The 26,110-nt window shown below is 41.4% G+C and overlaps 1 protein-coding gene across 2 annotated transcripts in view; it reads right to left on the reverse strand.

Moving 5' to 3' along the window:
• Positions 1 to 1,836: 1,836 nt before the first annotated feature.
• TPH1 (tryptophan hydroxylase 1) overlaps positions 1,837 to 26,110 on the reverse strand; it is a 39,439-nt gene continuing 15,165 nt past the window's right edge. For both annotated transcript variants that reach the window (XM_045484691.1, XM_045484690.1), the window contains exons 3-11: positions 18,746 to 18,929; positions 16,775 to 16,875; positions 13,357 to 13,424; positions 13,034 to 13,230; positions 10,220 to 10,355; positions 9,395 to 9,521; positions 4,837 to 4,932; positions 3,901 to 4,034; positions 1,837 to 2,148 (exon numbers count right to left, since the gene is read on the reverse strand). In XM_045484691.1, coding sequence (XP_045340647.1) covers positions 1,974 to 2,148; positions 3,901 to 4,034; positions 4,837 to 4,932; positions 9,395 to 9,521; positions 10,220 to 10,355; positions 13,034 to 13,230; positions 13,357 to 13,424; positions 16,775 to 16,875; positions 18,746 to 18,929 — 1,218 coding nt within the window. In that variant the 3' untranslated portion in view covers positions 1,837 to 1,973. The remainder of the gene's footprint in view (positions 2,149 to 3,900; positions 4,035 to 4,836; positions 4,933 to 9,394; positions 9,522 to 10,219; positions 10,356 to 13,033; positions 13,231 to 13,356; positions 13,425 to 16,774; positions 16,876 to 18,745; positions 18,930 to 26,110) is intronic.

The raw sequence follows: 26,110 nt of genomic DNA on the forward strand, positions 1-26,110 counted from the left end.
TTTTTTAACCTACTGAGTGTGAAATACTTGGCAGGTCTACCGTGTTGTATAAACCCGTTTCGTTCTATGTGGATGGTACCACAAGAAGTTGTACAACATTGGCCTGATTTATGGGACATCTAGATGGAAAATATCTAGCAGGCAGATGGACTTAAGAGGCAAAAATTCAACAAAGATCTCAAGGTTAGAATTGCAAACATGGGAGTCATACAAAATAATAATTGAAGTCATGGATGTGGATAACATTTCCCATAAAGAGATGGCAGAAAGAGAAGACCAAAGACAGAAGAAACTTGAGGAGGGAGTGGGGAAGAGAAAAGGAGAAAATTAAACAGACACAGCACGTATTAAGGAGTCCAGCTTCACCTGCTTGTATCAGGCCCACTCCCTGTACTACACAGCAGACACCACATAAAAACCAGTCCTTGCACCCTTGCATTATTAGTGTCAGACCTAAAATGGTCTTCTTGACCTTTCTCACATCCCATTTCCTCAGCCGTTTCCCCACCCTCCGCCCTTATGCCTTGACTCCCTATTTACAGTCTCACCTTAAACCTTGGAAATGAAGTGCCCAACATCAGTTTTCCAACATTAACTTTGTGCTTCTCTCACCTGTCTCAGTTTGAACTCTCCATTTGACAATATCATCTTCTGCTAACCTAAGGGCAAATCCCATCATGATACGCTACACGTCTGAGTATAGGGCCTTGCAAATGCCCGGCCTCCAAGTTCCCCGTTGGACCCATGAGTAGAACAGATAATCTGAAACAAAATCAGCATGGGGCATCTGGGTGGCTCAGTCAGCATCTGGCTTTGGCTCAGGTCATGATATCATGGTTCGTGGGTTCGAGCCCCACAGTGGGTTCTGTGCTGACAGCTCAGAGCCTGGAGCCTGCTTCAGATTCTGTGTCTCCGTCTCTCTCTGCCCCTCCCCTGCTCATGCCCTGTTTCTCTGTCTCAAAAATAAAATAAACGTTTAAAAAAAGTTTTAAAACAAAACCAGCATCATGCAGTGCCTTAGAAAACAAAGGGTCTCACTCAAGGAGGATGGTCACATGGGAAGGGGCTCCCTAGTGCCCACCAAATAAAGTCCCAAATTCATAACCTGGTCTTGAGGATGATGCCCTAATCAATCTTTCCAGATTTAGCTACTCCTATTTCCTTACAAGATACCATACTTGAAACTAGACTACTTGTTCTTTATGAGGTGTGCTTCATGTGGAAAGGTCTCTATACTTCTGCCCATGCTAGCAATGGAGACAGTGGGTCTCCTATTAACTTTATGGCTCTGAATGGGATCAAGCTTGGCACAAATCCAATGATAACTAAGATACTTTAGAAATAAAAGGATCTTAGGTGTCAATATGGGTCAGCTCCATGATACCCACCAAGGCATTTTAAATGATCATAAAGGTCATTTTACTCAAGAAAAATTAGGGAAAAGAGAATCAAGCCGGTATTAGATCTATCCATGGGGTTAAAAAACTTCTCTGTAAAAAATGAGTGGTCAGTCAGGGGCGCCTGGGTGGCTCAGTTGGTTAAGCGTCCAACTTCAGCCCAGGTCATGATCTCACGGTTTGTGGGTTCAAGCCCCACAAACCGGGCTCTGTGCTGACAGCTTGCTCAGAGCCTGGAGCCTGCTTCAGATTCTGTGTTTCCTTCTCTCTCTGCCCCTCCCCCACTCACTCTCTGTCTCTGTCTCTCAAAAATAAACAAAATGTTTAAAAAAAATTTTTTAAATGAGTGGTCAATGAATTGTATGGTATGTGAATCATATTTCACTAAGCTGTTACAAAAAAAAAAAAAAATAGGTACTGGTATAGAGTATCCAGGTACAAATTTCCAAAGAACTAATTAAGGAATGGGAGTAGAGAATGTTGTTTGGCTACTGTCCCTCCATGACCAGGTCTTCAAGAAAAGCAGGAGCTGGCCCACAGGTCTCTCTCTGAATTGGCGCTCAGATGCTCTCAGGATCAGATGCTCAGCTGCTTGCTGACCTTCGCAAGGGCATCACTGACAACATCAAGATCATGCTGCAGTTCATTCATGGCACTGGTTATGCTCTTGGTGTCTTTCAGGATCTGAATACTCCGTGTATATGGATTATACTTCACTCCAAACGGACGCTTAATTGTTTTGGTAAATTCTCTATTGAAGAAAACAAGTAAGAGGCAATCAATTTCTAGGAGGCAGAATGATGAAAACGGAATGAGCAATAGCAAACCTATTTCACACACTAGACAAAAGACACAGCCAATTTGACCTATTTCCCTACACTGCCTTTGCAGAGATCCCCTGGAATCCTACACAGGTAGGAAACCTAAAATTGTCATAGACACATCCACCCCTGCATTTCTAGGGAAAGATCCTGTGGATGACTGTATTAATGATGTATTCCTTTATATATCTCTTGGCTACACTAAGGAGACCAACTACAGTAGCTTTATCAGTAGACAACGGTAGCCCTTGACCACCTAGTAACAGACTCCTCAGCTGTGATTTACATAACTACAGCTATACACACACAAACACACATACATGGAAACAGGCCAGAAACAGGCCAGGAGGCCTGCCTCCTGCACATGGACATTCTTTCTGTTTAGAATGTCATCCTCTAGCCTCTTCTCAAATGACCTAACTTCTACCCTTTCTTCACACATTAAAGTTCTGCCTTCTTTATCAGGCCAACATTTGAACCTCTCATTTGGCACCCCCAAGAACAATTGTGTTCAGGACCCCTAGGAACACACCTGAAGACAGCTGTACAGGAGTAAGGGCTGAAATGCAGCTTGCAATCCAACTGGTCTACCCAGAAGGGACCCCTTTTTCTAGTCTGCACAAAGGGGTCATATGTGTTAGAGGAAGCCCTGCTAGTATTGTTATTTAGTTCTGTGCATGGCCTAACTCCTCGAGTAACAGAAAATCCCTGGAAGACAAGGAGCATGTCTTAAACCCCCATCTATCCCACAACAATCTCACAATGTGACCTCATGACACCTTCCAACAAATGTTTTGTTAATTCTGCTTCTATAGTCCTACAGTCTTGGCCCAGGCCCTTATTTTCACCTGAAGTATTACAAAAATCTCCTAAGTAGTTTCTCTGCCTCCAATGTCCTTCTTTCTTAACAATACACTTAGCTGATCAATAGTTAAATAACACATAGCTTGATTGCATCACACTCTTGTATGTTTCCATCTCCTTACCTTTTTTATGCTGTTCCTTAGCCTAAAACTTAACATACCTAAATCCTACTTATCCTCCAAGTGCTTTTTCAGATGTCATTAAGCTTTCCCTGTTCCTCCATCTGGAACAAATTGCTTCTGAATAAAATGGAGAACAAAGTTTCATCTGTATCGCTGTAAGGCTTCCTATGTTGTTACGTAGCAATTTGTATATAGTTTATTTTTCCTATTAGATTATAAACTCTGATGAGAAGAAACCAATTTCTCAACGTATCTGATTTATATATGCAGTCACCAAACATCACCATAAACAACATACTCTAAATATTTGTTGTGAAAGGGAGATACATCACAGGCAGAAGGTACCTAGTAGGCTTCTAATTATCCAGCTGCTTACTTCTGTGATTTGTTACCATTATTGGACCTATATTTTTCTTTAATCTTTTTATTTATTTATTTATTTATTTATTTATTTATTTATTATTATTTTAGAGAGAGAGGTCACGTGAGTGGGGGAGGGGCAGAGGAAGAGAGAGAGAAAATCCCAAGCAGACTCCATGCTCAACACAGAGCCTGACATGGGGCTTGATCCCATGACCCTGGGATGATGACCTGAGCCAAAATCAAGAGTCAGTTACTCAGCTGACTGAGTCACCCAGGCACCCCTAGACTTATCTTTTGCAGAGGAAAGTTAGGCATGAGGAAGATATACTTTACCTCATCTTCTCTTCTGCATCTTCAAAGCTTTCAGATACAAAGTAGACATCTTGAAAAGTTGTGATGCGACACTCCTGTTTGCAGGTAATCTTGGGATCAAAGGGCTTTACTTTGGCATGTCCAGAAAGTGAATGCTAGAAGATAGTCAGTGAATCAAAGAATATTGTCTAATTTTATGGATCACATCCTACACACAACCACCACAATCAGCACACCTCTGAATGTACTAATGCAATGGCCCCAACCTACAATTCCAAACTTATTTCCTACAGCATTATTTAACCCACAATATACTTCAGCAAAACAAACTGCTGTTCCCCATAAGTGCCCCAAGATCATCCCATAGCATTGTTCTAACACACTTTCCATGTAAGAGCCCCCCAGTGATCTTTATTTATATATTCCTGCATTAGGACACCTACTTTCCATCCTGTACTAGTTATTCCTATACATGACTGTACCCACCATCAGGTCATAGGCTCCTTGAGAGCAAGACAGTACCATGGACAGTGTTTCACACACACCCATTACTCAACAAACATACTTAGTTCATTCCTTTATTGGATAAATAATCAATCTCAAAGAATTCTCTAGAATTTAGGAGAAGTTATTGCTAGCACACTAAAAATGGTGAGAGAACAGCAAGACTTTGCAAGCAAAAGCTCTAAAGTACTTTTTATTTAAAAGATATATTATAGTGTGTCATCTATACTCAAAAAAGAGAAATTAAGTAATTAAAGTCCACATATAAATAAAAAAAACAATTTAAGATATCGCTATAAACTTGGGAAATAGAGAAAATTGTCTCTTAAGTAATGTTTATTGCCACCCCAAGTATTTTCCATAGTAGACACTTGTTCAAATCCAAAAACTCTTTCTGGTCGTATCAATCATACTAAGTGAACATGACTATATGCAGAGGTTTACAGCTCTTACTTTAAGTTCACTGATCGAAGAAAGTAATCCAGCACCAAAGACTCGCAACTGCCCATCTTGTTTACAGAGACCAAACTCCACAGTGAAAAAGTAGCACTGCAAAAGGACATTGATATTACTTTCACATCCTGAATTAGCTCAATTTAAAACAAACTGCAACCCTTAGAGATTGACCCAAAGTGTCCTGGAATTAAGTTCAAGACCCCCAGACCAGTTCACAAGTATTTCTACAATCTGGGCTTGTTCTAAGGTAGCCCCTCTCAAACTGCTGTTCCCAGGACTCTTACACACTCTTAAAAATTACTCAGGACCTGAAAGATTTTTTGTTTATGTGGGTTACAGCTTACTATATTTACGGCAGTAAAAGTTAAAACTGAAAACATTTACATGTTTACTGATTAAATTTTAAATGTAATAAACCATGTTATGGTAACATAACAATTTAATGCAAAGTGACTTATATTGTATAAAACAAAAAAGAGTCAGGAGAAAGGCATTGTTTTACATTGCTCTAAATCTTTTTTAACATCTGGCTAGATATTATTTAATGTCTGGCTGGAAAGCAAGATGGATTCTCACATCTGCTACTGCATTTAACCTGTTGCAATATGTTGTTTTGGTTCAAGTATACAAAGAGAATTCAGCCTCACACAGAAAAGTAGTTGGAAGAAGGCTAAATATTTTAATAGCCTTTTCAGACAATTGTGGGTATTCTTCTTTGACACATCAGAACTCAACAAGTGGCAATTTCTTAGAGTTCAGCTGTAGTGTGGAGTCTGAAACTATATCAATGAACTCTAGCCTTTCTTATATTGAAAGCCACTTTGCACTCTGAGTGGGTCTTTCACTTAAGGACTCTGTGCAAGGGTTGCAGGGACTCTAGGGGGTCCCCGACCCACAACTAGAGAAGCACTGTTCTAATTGTCTAGCCTATTTCATACTATCTCCCCGACCCTAACACACTCTGCTCCAGCTTCTCATCATTTCCCCAGACACACCAAGCACCTCCTGTCTTCCCTTGTGTGCACTCATCCAGAGATGCTCTTCCTCCCTTTCTTGGCAGGTGAAAACATGACTCATCTTCCCTGGGCTAGTCCAGATGTTCCTCTTCCATGAAACCTCCCCCAAGCAGTTCTCTGTCCTCCCAGACCACTCTGCCTGAACTTCGCTGTACAGTTCATCCCATCCTAACACAACAGCTTCCTTAAGTAGCGTATAAATTCCTTGAAGGCAGGAACCAGGCCTTCCTCATCTTTGTATTTCCAGCACGACATCTTGTACCTAGTGCTCAAAGAATATTTTTAGCATCATCTTTAGAGGGCCTATCATTTTTACCAAAGAAATATTTACAAACTATTGTTATTGAACTCTAGTGTTTCTCTACCATTTTTTAAGGCCCATGTCTCCTTTTGATGAACCTTAAAAATCTTACATCGTCCTTTAATGTTATTGAAATCATTTAAATTACCAATTTTGATGCCTTTGATTTCCTTTTGTTGTCTGCTGATGCTAGAACTTCCAACTTTATGTTAAACAACAGAGGTGACAGTGGACATCCCTGTCCTGTTCCTAATCTCAGAGGGGAAAGCTCTCAGTTTTTCCCCATTGAGGATGATATTAGCTGTGGGCTTTTCATAATTGGCTTTTATGATATTTAAGTATGTTCCTTCATTCCCAACTTTCTCAAGGGTTTTTATTAAGAAAGGATGCTGAATTTTGTCAAATGTTTTTTCTGCATCGATTACCAGGATCATATGGTTTTTGTCTTTTCTTTTACTAATGTGATGTATCACATTGATTGGTTTGCAAATGTTGAACCAGCCCTGCAGCCCAGGAATGAATCCCACTTGATCATGGTATATAATTCTTTTTATATACTGTTGAATCTGATTTGCTAGTATCTTGTTGAGAATTTTTGCATCCATATTCATCAGGGATATTGGCCTGTAGTTCTCTTTTTTTGCTGGGTCTCTGTCTGGTTTGGGAATCAAAGTTATGCTGGCTTCATAGAAGGGGTCTGGAAGCTTTCCTTCCATTTCTATTTTTTGGAACAGCTTGAGAAGGATAGGTATTATCTCTGCTTTAAATGTCTGGTAGAATTCCCCAGGGAAGCCATCTGGTCCTGGACTCTTATTTGTTGGGAGATTTTTGATAACTGATTTAATTTCTTCGCTGTTATGGGTCTGTTCAAGTTTTCTATTCCTTCCTGTTTGAGTTTTGGAAGCAGGTGGGTGCTTAGGAATTTGTCCATTTCTTCCAGGTTGCCCAGTTTGCTGGCATATAATTTTTCATAGTATTCCCTGATAATTGCTTGTATTTCTGAGGGATTGGTTGTAATAATTCCATTTTCATTCATGATTTTAGCTATTTGGGTCATCTCCCTTTTCTTTTTGAGAAGCCTGGTAAGAGGATTGGCAAAGATGAAGTCAAGCTTTCACATTTTGCAGATGACATGATATACATGGAAAACCCAATAGACTCCACCAAAAGTCTGCTAGAACTGATACATGAATTCAGCAAAGTCACAGGACACAAAATTAATGTATAGGAATCAGTTGCATTCTTATACACTAATAATAAAGCAACAGAAAGGCAAATAAAGAAACTGATCCCATTCACAACTGCACCAAGAATCACAAAATACCTAGGAATAAACCCAACCAAAGATGTAAAAGATCTGTATACTGAGAACCATAGAAAGCTTATGAAAGAAATTGAAGAAGATACAAAGAAATGGAAAAACATTCTGTGCTCATGGATTGGAAGAATAAATATTGTTATAATGTCAATACTACCCAAAGCAATCTATGCATTCAATGCAATCCCAATCAAAATTGCACCAGCATTCTTCTTGAAGCTAGAACAAGCAATCCTAAAATTTGCATGGAACCACAAAAGACCCCCAATAGCCAAAGTAATATTGAAGAAGAAGACCAAAGCAGGAGGCATCACAATCCCAGACTTTAGCCTCTACTACAAAGCTGTAATCATTAAGACAGCATGGTATTGACCCCAAAACAAACACCTACACCAATGGAATAGAATAGAGACTCCGGAATTGGACCCACAAAAGTATGGCCAACTAATCTTTGACAAAGCAGGAAAGAATATCCAATGGAAAAAAGACAGTCTCTTTAACAAATGGGGCTGGGAGAACTGGACAGCAACATGCAAAAGAATGAAACTGGACCACTTTCTTACACCATTCACAAAGATGAACTCAAAATGGATGAAGGACCTGAATATGAGACAGGAAACCATCAAAACCCTAGAGGAGAAAGGAGGAAAAAACCTCTCTGACCTCAGCCGCGGCAATTTCTTACTTGACACACCTCCACAGGCAAGGGAATTAAAAGCAAAAATGAACTATTGGGACCTCATGAAGATAAAAAGCTTCTGCACTGCAAAGGAAACAATCAACAAAACTAAAAGGCAACCAACAGAATGGGAAAAGATATTTGCAAATGACATATCAGACAAAGGGCTGGTATCCAAAATCTATAAAGGACTCACCAAACTCCACACCCAAAAAACAAATAATCCAGTGAAGAAATGGGCAGAAGACATGAATAGACACTTCTCTAAAGAAGACATCCAGACAGCCAACAGGCACATGAAAAGATGCTCAACATCACTCCTCATCAGGGAAACACAAATCAAAACCATACTGAGATATCACCTCACACAGGTCAGAGTGGCTAAAATGAACAAATCAGGAGACAACAGATGCTGGAGAGGATGTAGAGAAATGGGAACCCTCATGCACTGTTGGTGGGAATGCAAACTGGTGCAGCCACTCTGGAAAACAGGGTGGAGGTTCCTCAAAAAGTTAAAAATAGATCTACCCTATGACCCAGCAATAGCACTGCTAAGAATTTACCCAAGGGATACAGGAGTGCTGATGCATAGGGGCAATTGTACCCCAATGTTTATAGCAGCACTTTCAACAATAGCCAAATTATGGAAAGAGCCTAAATGTCCATCAACTGATGAATGGATAAAGAAATTGTGGTTTATATACACAATGGAATACTATGTGGCAACGAGAAAGAATGAAATATGGCCTTCTGTAGCAACGTGGAACTGGAGAGTGTTATGCTAAGTGGAATAAGTCATACAGAGAAAGACAGATATCATATGTTTTTACTCTTATGTGGATCCTGAGAAACTTAACAGAAGATCATGGGGGGAGGGGAGGGGAAAAAAAAAAGGTTAGAGAGGGAGGGAGCCAAATCATAAGAGACTCTTAAAAACTGAGAATAAACTGAGGGGTTATGGGGGGTGGGAGGGAGGGGAAAGTGGGTGATGGGCATTGAGGAGGGCACCTGTTGGGATGAGCACTGGGTGTTGTATGGAAACCAATTTGACAATAAATCTCATATTATAAATAAATAAATAAATAAATAAATAAATAAATAAATAAGAAATAATTTAAATTAAATTAAATATGAACAAAGACAAATCTAACAGCCATCTTGAATCTGTACTTTTAAATTGACACTCACATCCCACCCCAGATAAGAATTACTGATCTACACAGCTATTTTCAGATTTATACCGTTGCCAGTTTTTGAACAGCCTCCTCTGAAGCTCCAAGAGAAGCCAGGCCAATTTCTTGGGAGAATTGAGCAAAACTAGGTTCAGCCAACAGGGGGACATGACCTAAGAGTTCATGGCAGGTATCTCTGAAAAAGAGGTACAAGTTTGTCACACTGTGATGCTTATGTCACACATAAATGCAAAATCAACAATTCAATCAAGCCAGAATCTCATCTTCCTTCTATTCAGGTGGTATTACTTGGAAATAGATCACAAAGGACACTAACAATTTAGTAGAGAAACTATTTTGGTTCAAAACCTAGGCCACTCAGAAACATACACACATAGGATACCCATAGACATGTGCCCCCCACACCCCCACCAAATCAAGTCTCTGCTCAAATTTCACCTTCTCAGTGAGTCCTTATCTGATCACCCTTTTCAAAACAGAAACACTCCACACATAACACTTTTTTCCTCCTGCTCTGCTTTACTTTTCTCCATAGCACTTTTCACCATCAAATATAATCTGTTATTTACTTGTTTATTATCCTTATCCCCCATTGGAATATAAATTCTATGAAGGCAGAAATTTCTGCCTGATTTTTTTCAATGCTACACTCCCTATGCTTAGAATAGCACCTGGCACCTAACAGGTTGTCAGTTACTAATAGTAATGCTAATGGCTAACATATGCAGAGCATGGAGCATGTATCATGTGCCAGGCATTATTCTCAATGCTTCACATGCGTTCATTCATTTAATCTTCACACAAAACTCATGACGTGAGAACCACTATGACAAATACTATTTGATGAATCAAGACTGAAGTAGAAGTACTCACGGCTCTGGGGTATAGAGAGGGTCTGAACTGTGTCTCACATACTGTGTGCAGTGAAAAACTCGAAAGGCTAAACCTGATAAGAAATCTCTTGGTGATAAGTAACCAGCCACAGGACGGATGGAAAAACCTGTGCGCTCTGCAAAGCAAAGGAGAAAATGAAGAAAATCTTCACCCAAACAGACCAGTTACCACCACGCTTTAATACTGCCAGTGGTACCAAGTAACACTTTGAGGGAGAACATGGAGACTAAAATGTGTCATGTGTGCACTAAGGGGAAGTGATAATTATTAAGCACTTACTATGGTCAGGCAATGAGTTAGACCTTATACATCATACCCCCTTTGATGTTTGCAATTTGAATTAAAGTTTGTTCTCCTCATTGTGATGACTATAAAACTGAGGCTCAGAGACTTAGTAAGTATCCAAGGTCACACAGTAGATAATAAAGGTAGAAAGGGAGCCCAGGTCTCCTTATATTACACCTTATTGTCTCCCTAAAGGGTTTAGAACATCTCTTAGACAATCTTACTTCCTTTTGCAAAAAAAAAAAAAAAAAAAAAAAAAAACTAAGAAGATCTATTAATTGAAATCAGAACGATTTTTTAATCTATGCCATTTTTAGCCAGTATTACCTCTTGCAAAGTAGTTTCTATACTTTCTCTAAACTGGATGGTGCTCGTTTATTCCCCAACAGCTATAACTGCGTATGCCCTCTATAAAAAGAGACCAGCCAGTAGGCCACAGTGGCTCAGGGGAACTCTATAAGCTCTACTCTTTCCATTCATTTCAAACCCTCGCCCTCTGATCTTCCAGTTCCACCCCATTGCTTTGTACTTGGATTCTCCCACTCTGATGGGTAGATTTCATGGTCCAATAGGACTCTCCATGATAATGGAAATGTTCTATATCTAGGCTGCCCAATAGGGTAGCCACTAACCACATATGGCTATTAAGCACTTGAAATGTGGCTAGGGTGGATAGAAAACTAACATTTTGCTTTACATTAATTTGAATTATTTAAGCAACCACATGTGTCTAGGGACTACCATATTTGACAGTGCAGAGAGCTCCTTCTAACTGATGTTTTGTTTGAAGTATCATTTAAGTTTGGTTTCCCTCTTTGGCAGTTTCTCTTGAAACACCTGTAGCAACATGTTCTGCAGACAATTCAAGCTCCAGACCCCAAGTGAACAGCTTTCAGTTTTGTACCCATAACAAAATATTTCCTCCAAATCTCAAGCAAATTTAATTTGATAACTTCCATAGCATATACTTGTCCATCTTTGTAAGACCCACGAGGTCATGTGCATTGGTTCTCTGTCATCCTTCATCACTATTTTTTAAATCTGGTTTTTATAGGAACCATGTACACGAAATCTTCCCTTGTAAAACTATCATGCCTTTTCCTGTTTAGTTCTTAGTTTTGCGCATAGTGGTTGACTAATAAGAATTATGGAGCTGAGTAAATTCATAGACTTTTATGACAATCTATGTAAGAAATTCAGTGATAGGAATTTCAGACCACGGTGGAAATAAACTAAACCATTTGAGTGAAAAGCATAACTTCTATTTGTTCCCTGAGATCAAAGGGGATATATATTTTTCTTACACACTGTAAACCCTGGAAATTACTGATCATGTTACATCCTAAACTAGCTAGAAAAAATAAGGAAACCTGAACCAAAGAAGCATGAAGAACTAAAAGGAAAAAAATTAACCTACTCTGTTAATGCCTCTACTTGCACATCTTCCTTGGGAAACTGAGAGTCTTAGTGTGGAAAGGAGCTTCAGAGATCATTTACACCAATCTTCCCCTAAGGAGCTTGAATCTCCTCTACTATATCCCAGACAAGTGGGTATAGGGCTTTTGTATGAAAACCTCTGGGGAGGCAGAAATAATCATCTCACGAGCCTGTTCCATTTCTAAATGGCTCTTTTAACACAAGGTCTTCTCCATTTTGAGCCAAAAGCTTGCAGTTTCAATCCAATTGTCATTTACTTTAGGACCACATAGTAATTCCTCTCTTATATAAGATGATCATCTGGTACCTAAATAAAGCTATAATGTCCTCTAAATCTCCAGGCTAAATATCCTAAGAGTCCTCCAAATTTTATTTATATACTATGTTTTCCAATCCCCTTATAATTCTGCTCACTTTCCTCTACACTGGCTCCAGGTTATGATTGTCCCTCTTCAAATGGGGTGCCCCATACTGGATCCAATACTCCAGGACGGAGTAAGGAAAATCTGACCTCCTATATACTTGACTTTCTTCTTCTTTAATAATTTTTTAAGTTTATTTATTTATTTTAAGACAGAGAAAGAGAATGTAAGTGGGGGGAGTGACAGAGAGAGAGAATCCCATGCAGGCTCTGCACTGTTGGTGCACAGCCTAATGCAGGGCTTGAACCCACAAACCATGAGACCATGACCTGAGCTGAAGTCGGACATTTAACTGACTAAGCCACCCAGGAGCCCCTTGACTTTATTCTTTTATTAAAAATTCTGTCATGGATGGGGCTCCTGGGTGGTTCAATTGGCTAAATGTCCGACTTCAGCTCAGGTCATGATCTCGCGGTTCATGAGTTCAAGCCCCATGTCGGGCTCTGTGCTGACAGCTCAGAGCCTGGAGCCTGCTTCGGATTCTGTGTCTCCCTCTCTCTCTGCGCCTCTCCTGCTCAAGCTCTGTCTCTCTCTCTCTCTCTCTCTCTCTCTCTCTCTCTCAAAAATAACATTAAAAAATTTTTTTAATTCTGTCATGATCACAACAGAGTTCAACATTCCCCTTACAAAAAAGTAATTCACTTATTACCTTTTAAAAAGTTTGAGACATCTTCCAATTGTGGGATATTATCTTCCCGGTATCCACAATATTTAGAAAGCAAAGGTAAGTTTTTGAGATACTCTCTGCAGGCATGGGTTGGGTAAAGTTTGTTCAGCTCTCGGAACACGGTTCCCCAGGTCTTAATCTCCTCTTCAGTGAATTCAACCTTGGGAATGGGGTCTCCACTAATGAGACACAGATGTTATTTTGAATTAGCATTCAATAAATAGTAGCACTCACTTTCTATTTGCTAAATGAGTATAACTTGTTCTATTCATTTATTTTATATGTGTTATTTATAATATACTTACTGCTTATAGTTCATAGCCAAGTCTGCAAAATACTTTCGTCTTTTACGGTAGACATTGTCTTTGAAGCCCTGATAATTAAAGAAAAGTTTTTAAATATCCACCCTAAAAAATACTTGACAAATGATCTTTAGGAAACATTTCACTTTTACTCAAGCTATGAAATTAAAGGGCTACAGAATTATTTTGAGTAAGCATTGTTTAGAAATTGATGATCATTTTTATTTTAAAGTCGATGTTACATGAAAGCTTTATGCGATAGTTGCTACCAGGACAAAAGATTCTATAGATACAAAGACACAAAAATCCTATAGTGGCTACAAAAATAAAATAGTTTGAGGAATAAGAAAAGCAGCATCCTAGTTAAATACACGACTCTTTACCAAGGGTGAGATTCTTTTTTTCTTGATCGTTTGACTACATCTTCAGTTATAGTCTCCTGTAATAGTAATTACTAATAAAATAGTAGTTAATACACAAAATCATGACAACTTAATCTAGCCTTAGATTTTATCGCAAAATGCAAACATAATCATATTTGCAAAGGCAAACAATGATAATAAAAAGATAAAATAGTAACATTAGAATCTATACCTAGGAAAAAATTTTTTAAAAAATAGATAAAATAAGACATCAAAATGCAAAACCCAGGAGAAAGCAGCCAATAATGCAAAATAGGAAACAAGGGGAGAATGAAAGGGGAGAATGAGTCTCCTTCTCTTTAACACAGATTAACAAACCCCTACTATGCACCTGGCCTTGTGCTAAAATCCAGAGAAACAAATATGAATGAAGCACAATCTGAATCTTCAAGGAGTTTATATCCACCAATTATTATGAAACAATATGATAACTGCCTTATTAGAGATATGCACAAAATGCCACTGGGACTCAAAAGAGAAACTTTGAAAGAGAGAGAAAGTCCCAACCCAGACAGTATGTGAAAGAGTATGGGGGACGGGGGGTAGGTCAGGAAAGGTTTCCCAACAATGACTCCTAAGCTAAGTCTCAAAAGAGGAAAGGAGATAGCTGGATGTAAAAGTCCAGAAAGGACAGCAGCAGTGACAGTGCAGAGCTGAAAAACAGCATTCTGGGCCTAGGGAAACAGGAGCAATCCAGTGTTGCTGGAGTTTGGAGGAGGAGGTGGGGCATGGAGTGGACTGGTTTGAGGTCTGCTAGTAAAGGTCTGAAACAGCCTGGATTCCATCTTCGGGTAATAGGAAGCCACTGGTGATTTCTATAAATCAATCAATCAATCAATCAGTGAATGAGTGAGTGAGTAACAGCTTTATTGATATAATTCACACACCATAAAATCTTAAAGTGTACAGAGAAGTGATTTTTAGTACATTCACAGTGTTGTGCAACTACCTCTACTATGATTTCAAAAAATGTTTATCCCCAAAAGAAACACCATACTCATTCACAAACTCTCCCCATTTCCCTTCACCTTCAGACCCTGGCAGCCACTAATCTACTTTCTGTTTCTATGAATTTGCATATTCTGGGCATTTCATATAAAAAGAATCATATAACATATGGTCTTTTGTCACCGGCTTCTTTTACTTTCAGTTTTCAAGGTTCATTCATATTGTAGCATATATCAGTATTTCATGCTTTTTTATGGCCAATAATATTATATTTTAGGGACATATCAAACTTTACTTGTCTATTCACTAGTGGATGGACCACTTTTTGCCACTATGAACATTTGTGTACAAGTTTTTGCGTGGACATATGTTTTCAATTTTCTTAGATGTGTACCTAGGTATCAGTGGTGATCTTTAGTCAGAAAAGGGATAATGATCATCCTGAGGTTTTATTTTTTTTTTAACGTTTATTTATTTTTGAGACAGAGCATGAACGGGGGAGGGGCAGAGAGAGAGGGAGACACAGAATCGGAAGCAGGGTCCAGGCTCTGAGCCGTCGGCCCAGAGCCCGACGCGGGGCTCGAACTCACGGACCACGAGATCGTGACCTGAGTTGAAGTCGGATGCTAAACCGACTGAGCCACCCAGGTGCCCCGTTCCTTTTTTTTTTTTTTTTTTTTTTTTTTCATCCTGAGGTTTTAGATTGCTCTAGTGACTATGAGGAGTATGGGTTTAAGGTGGCAAGCTGGAAGCTGGGAGATGAGTTAAAGGTGTGGTATAAATAAGGAACAAATTTAAGCAATATTTAGGATATCAAAATCAGCAGTACTTGGTAGTAGATCAGTAAAACTGACTTAGTCACCTCTCCATAAATATGACCCAGATTTTCTTGCCTCTGACCCTTTGCTCATGTTGCAATGAATTATCTTTCCTCTCCATCTCTTTCCTGCCTAGAAATCCTTCAAAGCCTAGTTAAGAGGTTGACCTCTGACCTCTTCAACCAGACGTGTTTGTCCTCTTGTGTACAGCTCAAAGCAATTTATCCGTGCCACTTAGCACTTTTCACAATTTGATCTTGTGTTCATTCATATATGTGTGCTTTATCTTTCCAACTGAGCAAGTACGGCAATGTATTAATCCCAATTAATAAGTTGCCTAATAAGATATTATAGAAAAAAAAATAGGCAGATCAGCTGAGGACTGGCTAAGGCAATACACAGTCAATGTATACAGCTAGTAAGTGGCAGATCAAAACCTTGGTGTTGACTCCAGAATTGCGATCTTTTTTCTCCACCTTCCCAGGACCGAAGAGCTCCATAAACAACCCTGATGCTTTGGGCTTACTAATTCTCCAACTCATGCCTATACTGTCTCCCAGGTAATTTTCCAAAGAAACAATTTCGTAGTTCATCAACCACCTAATAAATCAATCGTGCTGGGCAGTCTTTCTCGTTCCTATCTTTACATGCCTTTCCAACAATCCATGCCCCACTTTAGTAAAAACTGCTGCAGGGGCGCCTGGGTGGGACAGTCAGTTGAGCGTCCGACTTCAGCTCAGGTCATGATCTCACAGTTTGTGAGTTTGAGCCCTGCATCAGGCCCTGTGCTGACAGCTCAGAGCCTGAAGCCTGCTTCTAATTCTGTGTCTCCTTCTCTCTCTGTCCCTCTCCCCCTCATGCTCTGTCTCTTTCTCTCAAATATAAATAAAACATTAAAAAAAAAATAATAAATAAATAAATAAATAAATAAATAAATAAATAAAAACTGCTTCAGATTCTGTCTTCATTTTAGAATAACTTTTGGAATAGCTCTTAGTAATAGGAATGCCAGGCATACTACAGGTGTTTTGGAGCCACTGAGGTTGGATGCTCTTCAGGCCTTTAGTCTGGATTCCACCAACAAAGAAGACTACCGGAACTTCCCAAAATCCAGAGTGAAACAAGATCCTATTTAGTCTAGAATAACCACAATCTCCAAAAGAGAAAATAATTTCCCTTAATTTTTAGTTTGCTTTAAAATATTCTCTTGAAAAGATTTATTAAGATACTTACAGGATGGTCTGCATCCAGTTCAGATCCATACATCAGAACTCTGTTGGCACAATGATCCAGGTCAGAAATCTTCTTTGGAAACCAAGGAACAGTTTCCATACCTGCAAAATACAAAACCACTGAATGTGGAATAGATGATCTTAAATAAGGCAAGAAGGAAGAAGAAATTAAGAAAGTCATGGATACATTTGGAGGAGATTTTTAATTTTAGCTTGTACTTTGAGGCAAAATTTATATAAGTATATTGCTCTATCTCTTAATAAGTAAAGTTTATCCACAATTTTTGAGTTTAAAACTTTTTTTGATTTCCTTGAGTTCCTAGGTGTTGGAGAAATGCTGTACTTTAGAAATAGACCTAAAGTACAAAAAAAAAAAAAAAAAAAAAAAACTAAAACCCAGCTATCCTTAAAAAAGCAGAGTAAGGATGTACAACTTTGCAGACCAAAGGTACAAATTTAATAAGAATGAATGTTTATTTTTGTTGATGCAAAGGATCTTAGAGACCATTTATGTCTTTGCCACTCTGATCTCTCACCCTCCCTGAGACATACAGGCCCTCTGAGAACTCGGGGTTTTTGCATATGCTATTCTCCTCCCTGGAATACCTATACCCCACCCCCACTTCCTCCTCCACCCCATCCTTCTGTTTTCCTGAAAATATCCTTCTCTTCCTTCAAGACTCAGATCTAATGAACCTCCCCTGACCTTGTAGGTTGAGCTATTTCTCTGTCCTCTGGGCTCCTGTGACACTGTTTCTGATTCTTTAAAACATTATCTGTTCATATCTGTGTCTTACAGGAAAGAATGGGAAGGACTCTAGGGGAGGGACTATGTATATCTGTATCCCTGTTTCTTAGTAGAGACATCTGACACAACTTGGTGTTCCCTAAACACCAACTGAACCATTTAGCCCCTAAAAAATTCTTCATTTTATAGATGAGGCAACCAAAGCTCAGAGATGAGAAGTAATTTATCCAAGGTAACTCATCTCTATTGGAAGAGAGAGGACTAGAATTCAATCCTTCTTGTTCTAGCCATTTAATGCTCTTTGTAACATACCCAGAATTGATAGTCAGATTTAACCCCGAATACCACAGGGGCACCAGTCCTAGGCTCCTGCTCTGCCAGATGTTAATCCTTTGTTTGTTTGTGGTGGGCCTGGGACACCTAGGATAGCATCTGGAGCACAGGGACTTTGGGCGTGGTGAGGACACTCAAGGGATTTGGGGAAGCAGCTATCTGCCACTTAGAAATGGAAGCATATTAGTATTTTAATAACTTACACAGCCATGCAAATGCATAACAGATCGGCATCAGTCCTGATTATACCCTAATGTCGTGCATAATCTAAAGAGACTATTTTAAATTAAGTAACATATATATAATGTGGTTGGATTATCCTTTTGTCTTTTGTCCCAAGTAAACTATGAGGATTTTTTTTCACAACAGAAGATCTTAGCCATCTGAAACCTTAGAAGGCTGTGTTGCTTTTCACTTGCTTTTGGTGGGAGTGGGGACAGGGAGGAGTATGTAAAGAGTGTATTCATACCATAATCATCAGCAACTGTCAACATTCTCAACAAATTTGAACATTCACTTAATATCTGCCAGATGGTAGGCCCTGTGGGAGTCTCTAAGGGCTCGGGGATTGTAAATTGAAGGTTTGTGAAATCAAGAAATGTTTGATGATTTGGAAACTGAGAAAACTTAATCAATTTCTAACTATTCTGAATTCTTTCTTGCACCCAACGTTTCCTTTTCACGTTCCCTCACACTTGATAAAAATGTTGCTTTATAATTGTTCTGTAGTATTTTAAGCAATTACATTTGGGGTTTCCTTCACTACTAGACTGTAAGAAATTTGAGGAGACAGTGTTTTATTTTTATTTTCATGCCTCCAAGAGAAATACAAGATTGGACACACATGATGTACTTAATCTTCTCAGGGGGATTTTCACTTTTCGAACTTACCGTCTTCTTTCACAGTAAAATTATCTGGTGGATTCACAGAGAGAACGTTAGTGTAGGACTTCAACAGATGAAAAATATCATTCAATTGTTCTCTGTTGATATCACAGTCAATAAAGATCTCAAATTCTGAGTTTCTTCTCTTTGATTTTCGGGACTCAATATGTAACAGGCTCACATGTTTCTCCTGTGTAAGGCAGAGAGTGAAGACACATATGACAGCCTCAAATGGTATTAGTCACTGAGCTCATCACATTCATTACCACTAAAAATCAATTCCACACTCACCATAATATCAAAGGAGAAAGAGGCTGTTTTTGATGCAACAAGCAAAGTAATTCCCCCTAAATATTAGGTACTGTTCAAAAAAGTTTGAAAAATTAATCACCCGGGGCGCCTGGGTGGCGCAGTCGGTTAAGCGTCCGACTTCAGCCAGGTCACGATCTCGCGGTCCGTGAGTTCGAGCCCCGCGTCGGGCTCTGGGCTGATGGCTCAGAGCCTGGAGCCTGTTTCCGATTCTGTGTCTCCCTCTCTCTCTGCCCCTCCCCCGTTCATGCTCTGTCTCTCTCTGTCCCAAAAATAAATAAAAACGTTGAAGAAAAAAAAAAATTAAAAAAAAAAAAAAAATTAATCACCCACTAGAAAGTCCCTCGAATTGCCAGAAATGAATGGCCTTCAAACCAAAATATCAAACCTGTGAGCACTGGTGGTTCAGTGGTAGAATTCTCAAACCTCCTAGATAAAAAGAACTTTTCAAAGATTCTCAGAAATAAAAGCTAGTTTTCAAAAAGGGATATTAATGTTAGTCCTTTAGAAAGAAAAGTTTCCTTTGCGAATACGTGTTTAATAAAATTAGCTGAACAGCTTGAACAGAGTATTTAATACCTCAAATCTCTTAAGCTACAAACTTAGTAACCAGCTGAAGCAGATTGCTTCTTCTGCTCTCTTCCCATGCCAGCCTGAGCTGGGTGCCATATGTGCAAGCCTGTGGGAGGAGGATATCTTCTCTTACCAATTTGGATAGCTGAGGACCAGCACCGGTGACATAATAATGAAACATAAGAACCAATTACCCAACAGTTTTTCCATCAAAAAAAAAAAAAAAAAAAAAAAAATTACAAGGTTGGAATAGCTAATCTCCAACACTAACCAGTTCAATTTGAATTAACTTGGTGAACACCTACGTAGCCAGGTAAAGGCTGTGAAGCATACAAAGAAAGGTAAGATATACAAGGAGTTTATAATCTGGTTAGCTAACACATGAAAGACTAAGAGAAATAGAAGTAATAAGCATTTGGGTGCAGAGATGTCCTGGGAAAAAGCATTATGGGCTGGAGAAAGTAGAAGTTTCCATGGAGCAGATAGGAACTGAAATGAGTCTTAAGAAATAGATAGAGTGGGAAGACAGAAAAGAAGAAGGCGGATTCAAAACAGGAGGAACTGCATATGTAAAGGTAGGGATGCAGTAAGAACTATTAGGAACATGAACTGACAAGAAAAAAAGAGTATCAGGGATATTGGAAAATTGGAATGGGCAAGGTTTATCCTGGAATATAGACTTTATCATGGAATCAATGAAAGAAAGCCAGTTACAAAATATACTGGAGTTGATCAGAGGTACAGGAGAGTTTCTGACATTGGCTGTAGCAACATTTTTCTAGATATGTCTCCTGAGGCAAGGGAAATAAAAGCAAAAATAAACTTTTGGAACTACATCAAAATAAAAGGTTTCTGCACAGTGAAGGAAACAATCAACAAAACTAACAGGCAACCTACTGAATGGGAGGAAATATTTGCAAATGATACATCTGATAAAGGGTTAGTGTCCAAAATGTATAATAAAGAGCTGATACAACTCAACATCCAAAAAACAAATAATCCAATTGAAAAATGGGTAGAAGACATGAACAGATATTTCTCCAAAGAAGACATCCAGATGGCCAACACACACATTAAAAGATGCTCAACATCACTCATCACCAGGGAAATGCAAATTGAAACCACAATGAGGGGCACCTGGGTGGCTCAGTTGGTTAAGCGACCAACTTCACCTCAGGTCATGACCTCACAGTTTGTGAGTTCAAGCCCCGCATGGGGCTCTGTGCTGACGGCTCAGAGCCTGGAGCCTGCTTTGGTTTCTGTGTCTCCCTCTCTCTCTTGTGCTCTGTCTCTGTGTCTCATAAATAAACGTAAAAAAAATAATAAATAAAGTTTGTAAAAAAAAAAAACAACCCGACAACCACAATGAGATATCATCTCACACCTATCAGAATGGCTAAAATAAAAACACAATAAATAACAAGTGCTGTCAAGGATGTGGAGGAAAAAGAACCCTCTTGCACTACTGGTGGGAATGCAAACTGGTGCAGCCACTTGCCACCGGTATGAGGTTCCTCAAAAAGTTAAAAACAGAACTACCCTATAATCCGGTAATGACACTACTGGGTATTGACACAAAAAGATACAAAAACAATAATTAGAAGGGATACATGCTTGGTCCATCTGGGGACCTTCTTGGCCCATCTGGGGGCCTTCGTGGCCCATCTGGGGACCTGCTTGGTCCATCTGGGGGCCTTCTTGGCCCATCTGGGGACCTGCTTGGTCCATCTGGGGGCCTTCTTGGCCCATCTGGGGACCTGCTTGGTCCATCGGGGGGCCTTTTTTGGCCCATCAGGATTCTTTTCTGTGGGCTGCTTACGCCCAACGCGCCTGCGAACTAAATACTTTCATTTTCTCTATGAACTTCCAGAGTGCTAAGAAATATCTCTAGGCATCTAAAAAAGGAAAAACCATCTAGGCATGCCAATTGTTACCGGTATTTTGATGTGATGTATGTCTGTGTGTCTGTCTGTTGAATGGAATGATTGTTGGGAGTCAGGGGCACGCGCCTGACTTACCCTATGTGTAGTCCCACAGCATAAGCTACGGGATTCGAGTGGGCTCCAACCTGATTTCCGCGGTGATCCTCATACGGCTTAAGGCGGTCAAAATTTTTTTTGATCCGAGCAGGGGGTTTATACCTGCCCGCCCATGCTAAGAGGCACCTAAGTTCCCGCGAGGGACGCGGAAGGGCGAGTACGCGAGTGCTTCTTTGTCAGTCTAAAGAGTGCTTCTTTGTCAGTCTAAATGTATTGTCACCCCTGGGCCCTTGTAATTACCGCCGTCCTAGCCATAACCCTTTCTGTTGGGCTGGCCGAGACGGCACCAGAAAGTTGAAACCGCTGCGAAAGATTTTTGTTAGTTCTTGTTTTTCTTTCATGGGTCGGATGTTTTATTGGAATTAAGTGTTTTCTCGGCTGATCAAAATTAATTATTCCATCCTTTGTTCCTCTCTCCTCCTTTCTCAGCTCCCTGCGGCTTTCCTTCTCACCCCCTGGCCAGTGGCGCCCCCCTTCTCCTCTCCTCTTCCTCAGAATCATAATATGGGCCAAACGCAGAGCACCCCTCTCTCCCTCCTTCTCGCCAACTTCAGGGACGTAAAGGCTAGAGGACACAGCTTAAGCCTAGACATTCACAAAAGGAAGTTAATTACCTATTGCCGCTCTGAATGGCCCACCTTTGGGGTTAACTGGCCTACAGAGGGAACCTTCTGCCTCCCTGTGGTCCTTAAAGTAAAATCAAAAATTTTCCTACCAGGGAAAGAAGGTCACTCGGATCAGATTCCCTATATTCTGGTGTGGCAAGATTTAGTAGAAAACCCTCCTCCTTGGATGGCCTCTTCCTTAATAGCAGAGTCATGTCAAATCCTAGCGGCTAAACCTATCAGCCCTCCCAAGCCGCCAACTCCAGCTGCTCCCCCTGTTCTCCCCGACAGCCAAGATTTACCTTTCCTTGACCCTCCCCCTTACCAGGTTCCTCCTCGTACTCCGCAAGCTGCCCCTATCCCTGCTGCGCCAGCAGAGCCTCCCGTAGCCTTACCCATAGGAGAACTGGAGAATAGGGAGGCTCAACCTGCGCAGATGCCTAGTGGGGGCGAAGTCCAAAGGCCGGCTGGACATACCCGTAGGCGGGCCCCACGTGAGCCAGGACTCCGCCTTCCTGACTCCACCGTAGCTTTACCCTTACGGGAAATAGGGCCTCCCGATGATACGGGGAATCCCTGACTTCAATACTGGCCCTTCTCTACTAGTGACCTATACAACTGGAAAACCCAGAATGCCCGATTTTCTGACAACCCTAAAGATTTAATAAGTCTCTTAGACAGCGTTATGTTTACTCACCAACCCACCTGGGATGATTGTCAGCAGCTCCCCCGAATCCTGTTCACCCCCGAGGAGCGAGAACGAATTCAATTGGAGGCAAGAAAGCTGGTTCCTGGAGATGACGGCCAACCCACTGCTAACCTTGATCTCATTAATGCAGCTTTTCCCTTGACCCGACCCCCACAGGATAGCTGGGACCACAACACGGCAGAAGGTAGGGGACGGCTGCGCATTTATCGCCAGACTCTAATGGCGGGTCTCCGGGCTGCTGCACGCAAGCCCACTAATTTGGCAAAAGTGTATTCAATAATACAAGGTAAGACAGAGAGCCCTGCCGCTTATTTAGAAAGATTAATGGAAACCTTCAGACAGTATACCCCCATGAACCCCGAGGCCCCCGAAAATCAAGCTGCTGTTGTAATGACCTTTGTAAATCAAGCAGCCACTGATATTAAAAAGAAACTCCAGAAGCTAGAGGACCTGGAGGGAAAACAGATTCAGGACTTACTCCGCATTGCCCAGCGTGTCTATAATAATAGAAAGACTCCAGAGGACAGGCAACTTAAAGCCACCGAGAAAATGACCAAAGTCCTGGCTACTGTTGTCCAAAAGTCCCTGGATAAACACAGGCCCCTAGATAAGGACCAATGCGCCTATTGCAAAAAAAAAGGCCACTGGGCCCGAGAATGCCCTAAAAAAAAAAAAAAAAAGCCACATCATGGTCAAAAACCGTGGCAGCCAAAAACCACACCCGCCCTCTTCACTCAAGATGCAGAATAGGGGGGACGGGGTTCGGATCCCCTCCCCGAACCTAGGGTAACGCTACAAGTGGAGGGGGACCCAGTTCAATTCTTAGTCGACACAGGGGCACAACATTTGGTCTTGATCAGACCCCATGGAAAAATTTCTGAAAAATCTGCCTGGGTCCAAGGGGCTACTGGAATAAAAAAATATCCCTGGACCACCCAAAGAACTGTGGACCTAGGAAATGGGAAGGTCACCCATTCCTTCCTAGTCATCCCTGACAGCCCGTGCCCCTTATTAGGAAGAGACTTACTCACTAAAATGGGGGCCCAGATTCATTTTACGCCAGGGGGCCCCCAAGTGACTGGCCCTCACAACCAACCCATTACCATACTTACTCTAAGATTAGAAGATGAATATCGACTCCATCAGGGGCCACCCTCACAAAATCAAAACATAGAGCCCTGGCTCCAACAGTTTCCAGAAGCATTGGCTGAAACCGGGGGTATGGGGTTGGCTAAACATCGCCCAGCTCTATTCATAGAGCTGAAGCCGGGGGCAGATCCAGTTCGGGTCCGACAATACCCGATGTCAATGGAGGCCAAAAATGGCATCACACCACATATCCGTCGCCTCCTAGACTTAGGCATCTTGCGTCCCTGCCATTCAGCCTGGAACACCCCCCTGCTGCCTGTACAAAAACCTAACAGTGCAGACTACCGTCCGGTACAAGATCTGAGAGAAGTTAACCGCCGAGTCATGGACATACACCCAACAGTACCCAACCCCTATACCCTCCTAAGTGCCCTCAGCCCAGAAAGACAATGGTATACTGCCCTTGATTTAAAAGATGCTTTTTTCAGCCTGCCTCTGGCCCCCAAAAGCCAAGAGCTCTTCGCCTTCGAGTGGTCCGACCATGAGAGAGGCATAAATGGGCAACTCACCTGGACCCGGCTCCCCCAAGGATTTAAAAACTCACCCACCTTGTTCGATGAGGCACTTCACGAAGATCTGGGTGAGTACCAGAATCAAAACCCCGAAGTGACTCTCTTGCAGTACGTTGACGATCTTTTAATCGCCGCTGAGACTGCCGAAGCTTGCTTGCAAGGCACCAAAAATCTCCTCCGGACACTTGGTGCCCTGGGGTACCGGGCTTCAGCAAAGAAAGCCCAAATTTGCAGATCCGAGGTAACCTACTTGGGCTATCTGTTAAGGGAAGGCCAACGATGGCTCACTGATGCACGGAAGGAAACCGTTCTCCGCATCCCCCGACCCACAACCCGAAGGCAGGTAAGAGAATTTCTGGGATCAGCCGGGTTCTGCCGCTTGTGGATACCTCGGTTCGCCGAGATGGCTAAGCCTCTTTACTTGGTCACCCGAGAACAGGCGCCCTTTGAGTGGACAGAGGAAACTGAGCAGGCTTTCCAGCAAATTAAACTCGCCCTGTTGTCGGCACCAGCCTTAGGGCTCCCCGATGTCTCCAAACCCTTTCATCTCTTCGTAGATGAAAATAAAGGGGTAGCCAAAGCAGTGCTGACGCAACTCCTTGGCCCATGGCCCAGGCCCATTGCCTATCTTTCAAAAAGACTGGACCCAGTAGCGGCTGGCTGGCCCCCTTGCCTCCGTATGATCGCTGCTACAGCTCTAATGGTAAAGGATGCTGATAAGTTAACTATGGGACAAGAGTTACATATCACAACCCCTCATGCCATCGAGGGAGTCCTCAAACAACCTCCTGACCGATGGATTAGTAACGCCCGACTGGTTCACTACCAGGGACTATTATTAAATCCCCTCAGAATCATTTATGCTCCCACCCGAACACTAAACCCTGCCTCCCTATTACCAGACCCGGACTTGGATACCCCTCTCCATGACTGCGCTGAGATATTGGCACAGGTTCATGGAGCTCGGGAAGATTTACAAGATTATCCACTGCCAGACGCCGAAGTTACCTGGTTCACTGACGGCAGCTTTATACATCAGGGTCAAAGGTACGCACTGACGGCAGCAGCTTTATACATCAGGGTCAACGGTACGCGGGGGCAGCAGTCACAACTGAAACTGAGACTGTTTGGGCAGAGCCTTTGCCAGCTGGCACCTCTGCCCAACGAGCTCAACTTGTGGCCTTAACCAAGGCACTGACTTTGGGAAAAGACAAGAGACTAAACGTGTACACCGATAGCAGATATGCTTTTGCTACGGCCCACATACATGGAGCTATATACAGAGAGAGGGGACTGTTAACTGCAGAGGGGAAAACCATCAAAAACAAAGAAGAAATATTGGCTCTTTTAAAGGCACTCTGGCTGCCTAAACGACTAGCCATCATACATTGCCCAGGCCACCAAAAACCGATCACACCGGTGGCCAGAGGAAATAATCTGGCTGACCAGGTGGCCCGAGAGGTGGCCTTACAGGT

This window comes from Leopardus geoffroyi, chromosome D1 (assembly GCF_018350155.1).
Source record: "Leopardus geoffroyi isolate Oge1 chromosome D1, O.geoffroyi_Oge1_pat1.0, whole genome shotgun sequence".
Taxonomy (NCBI): domain Eukaryota; kingdom Metazoa; phylum Chordata; class Mammalia; order Carnivora; family Felidae; genus Leopardus; species Leopardus geoffroyi.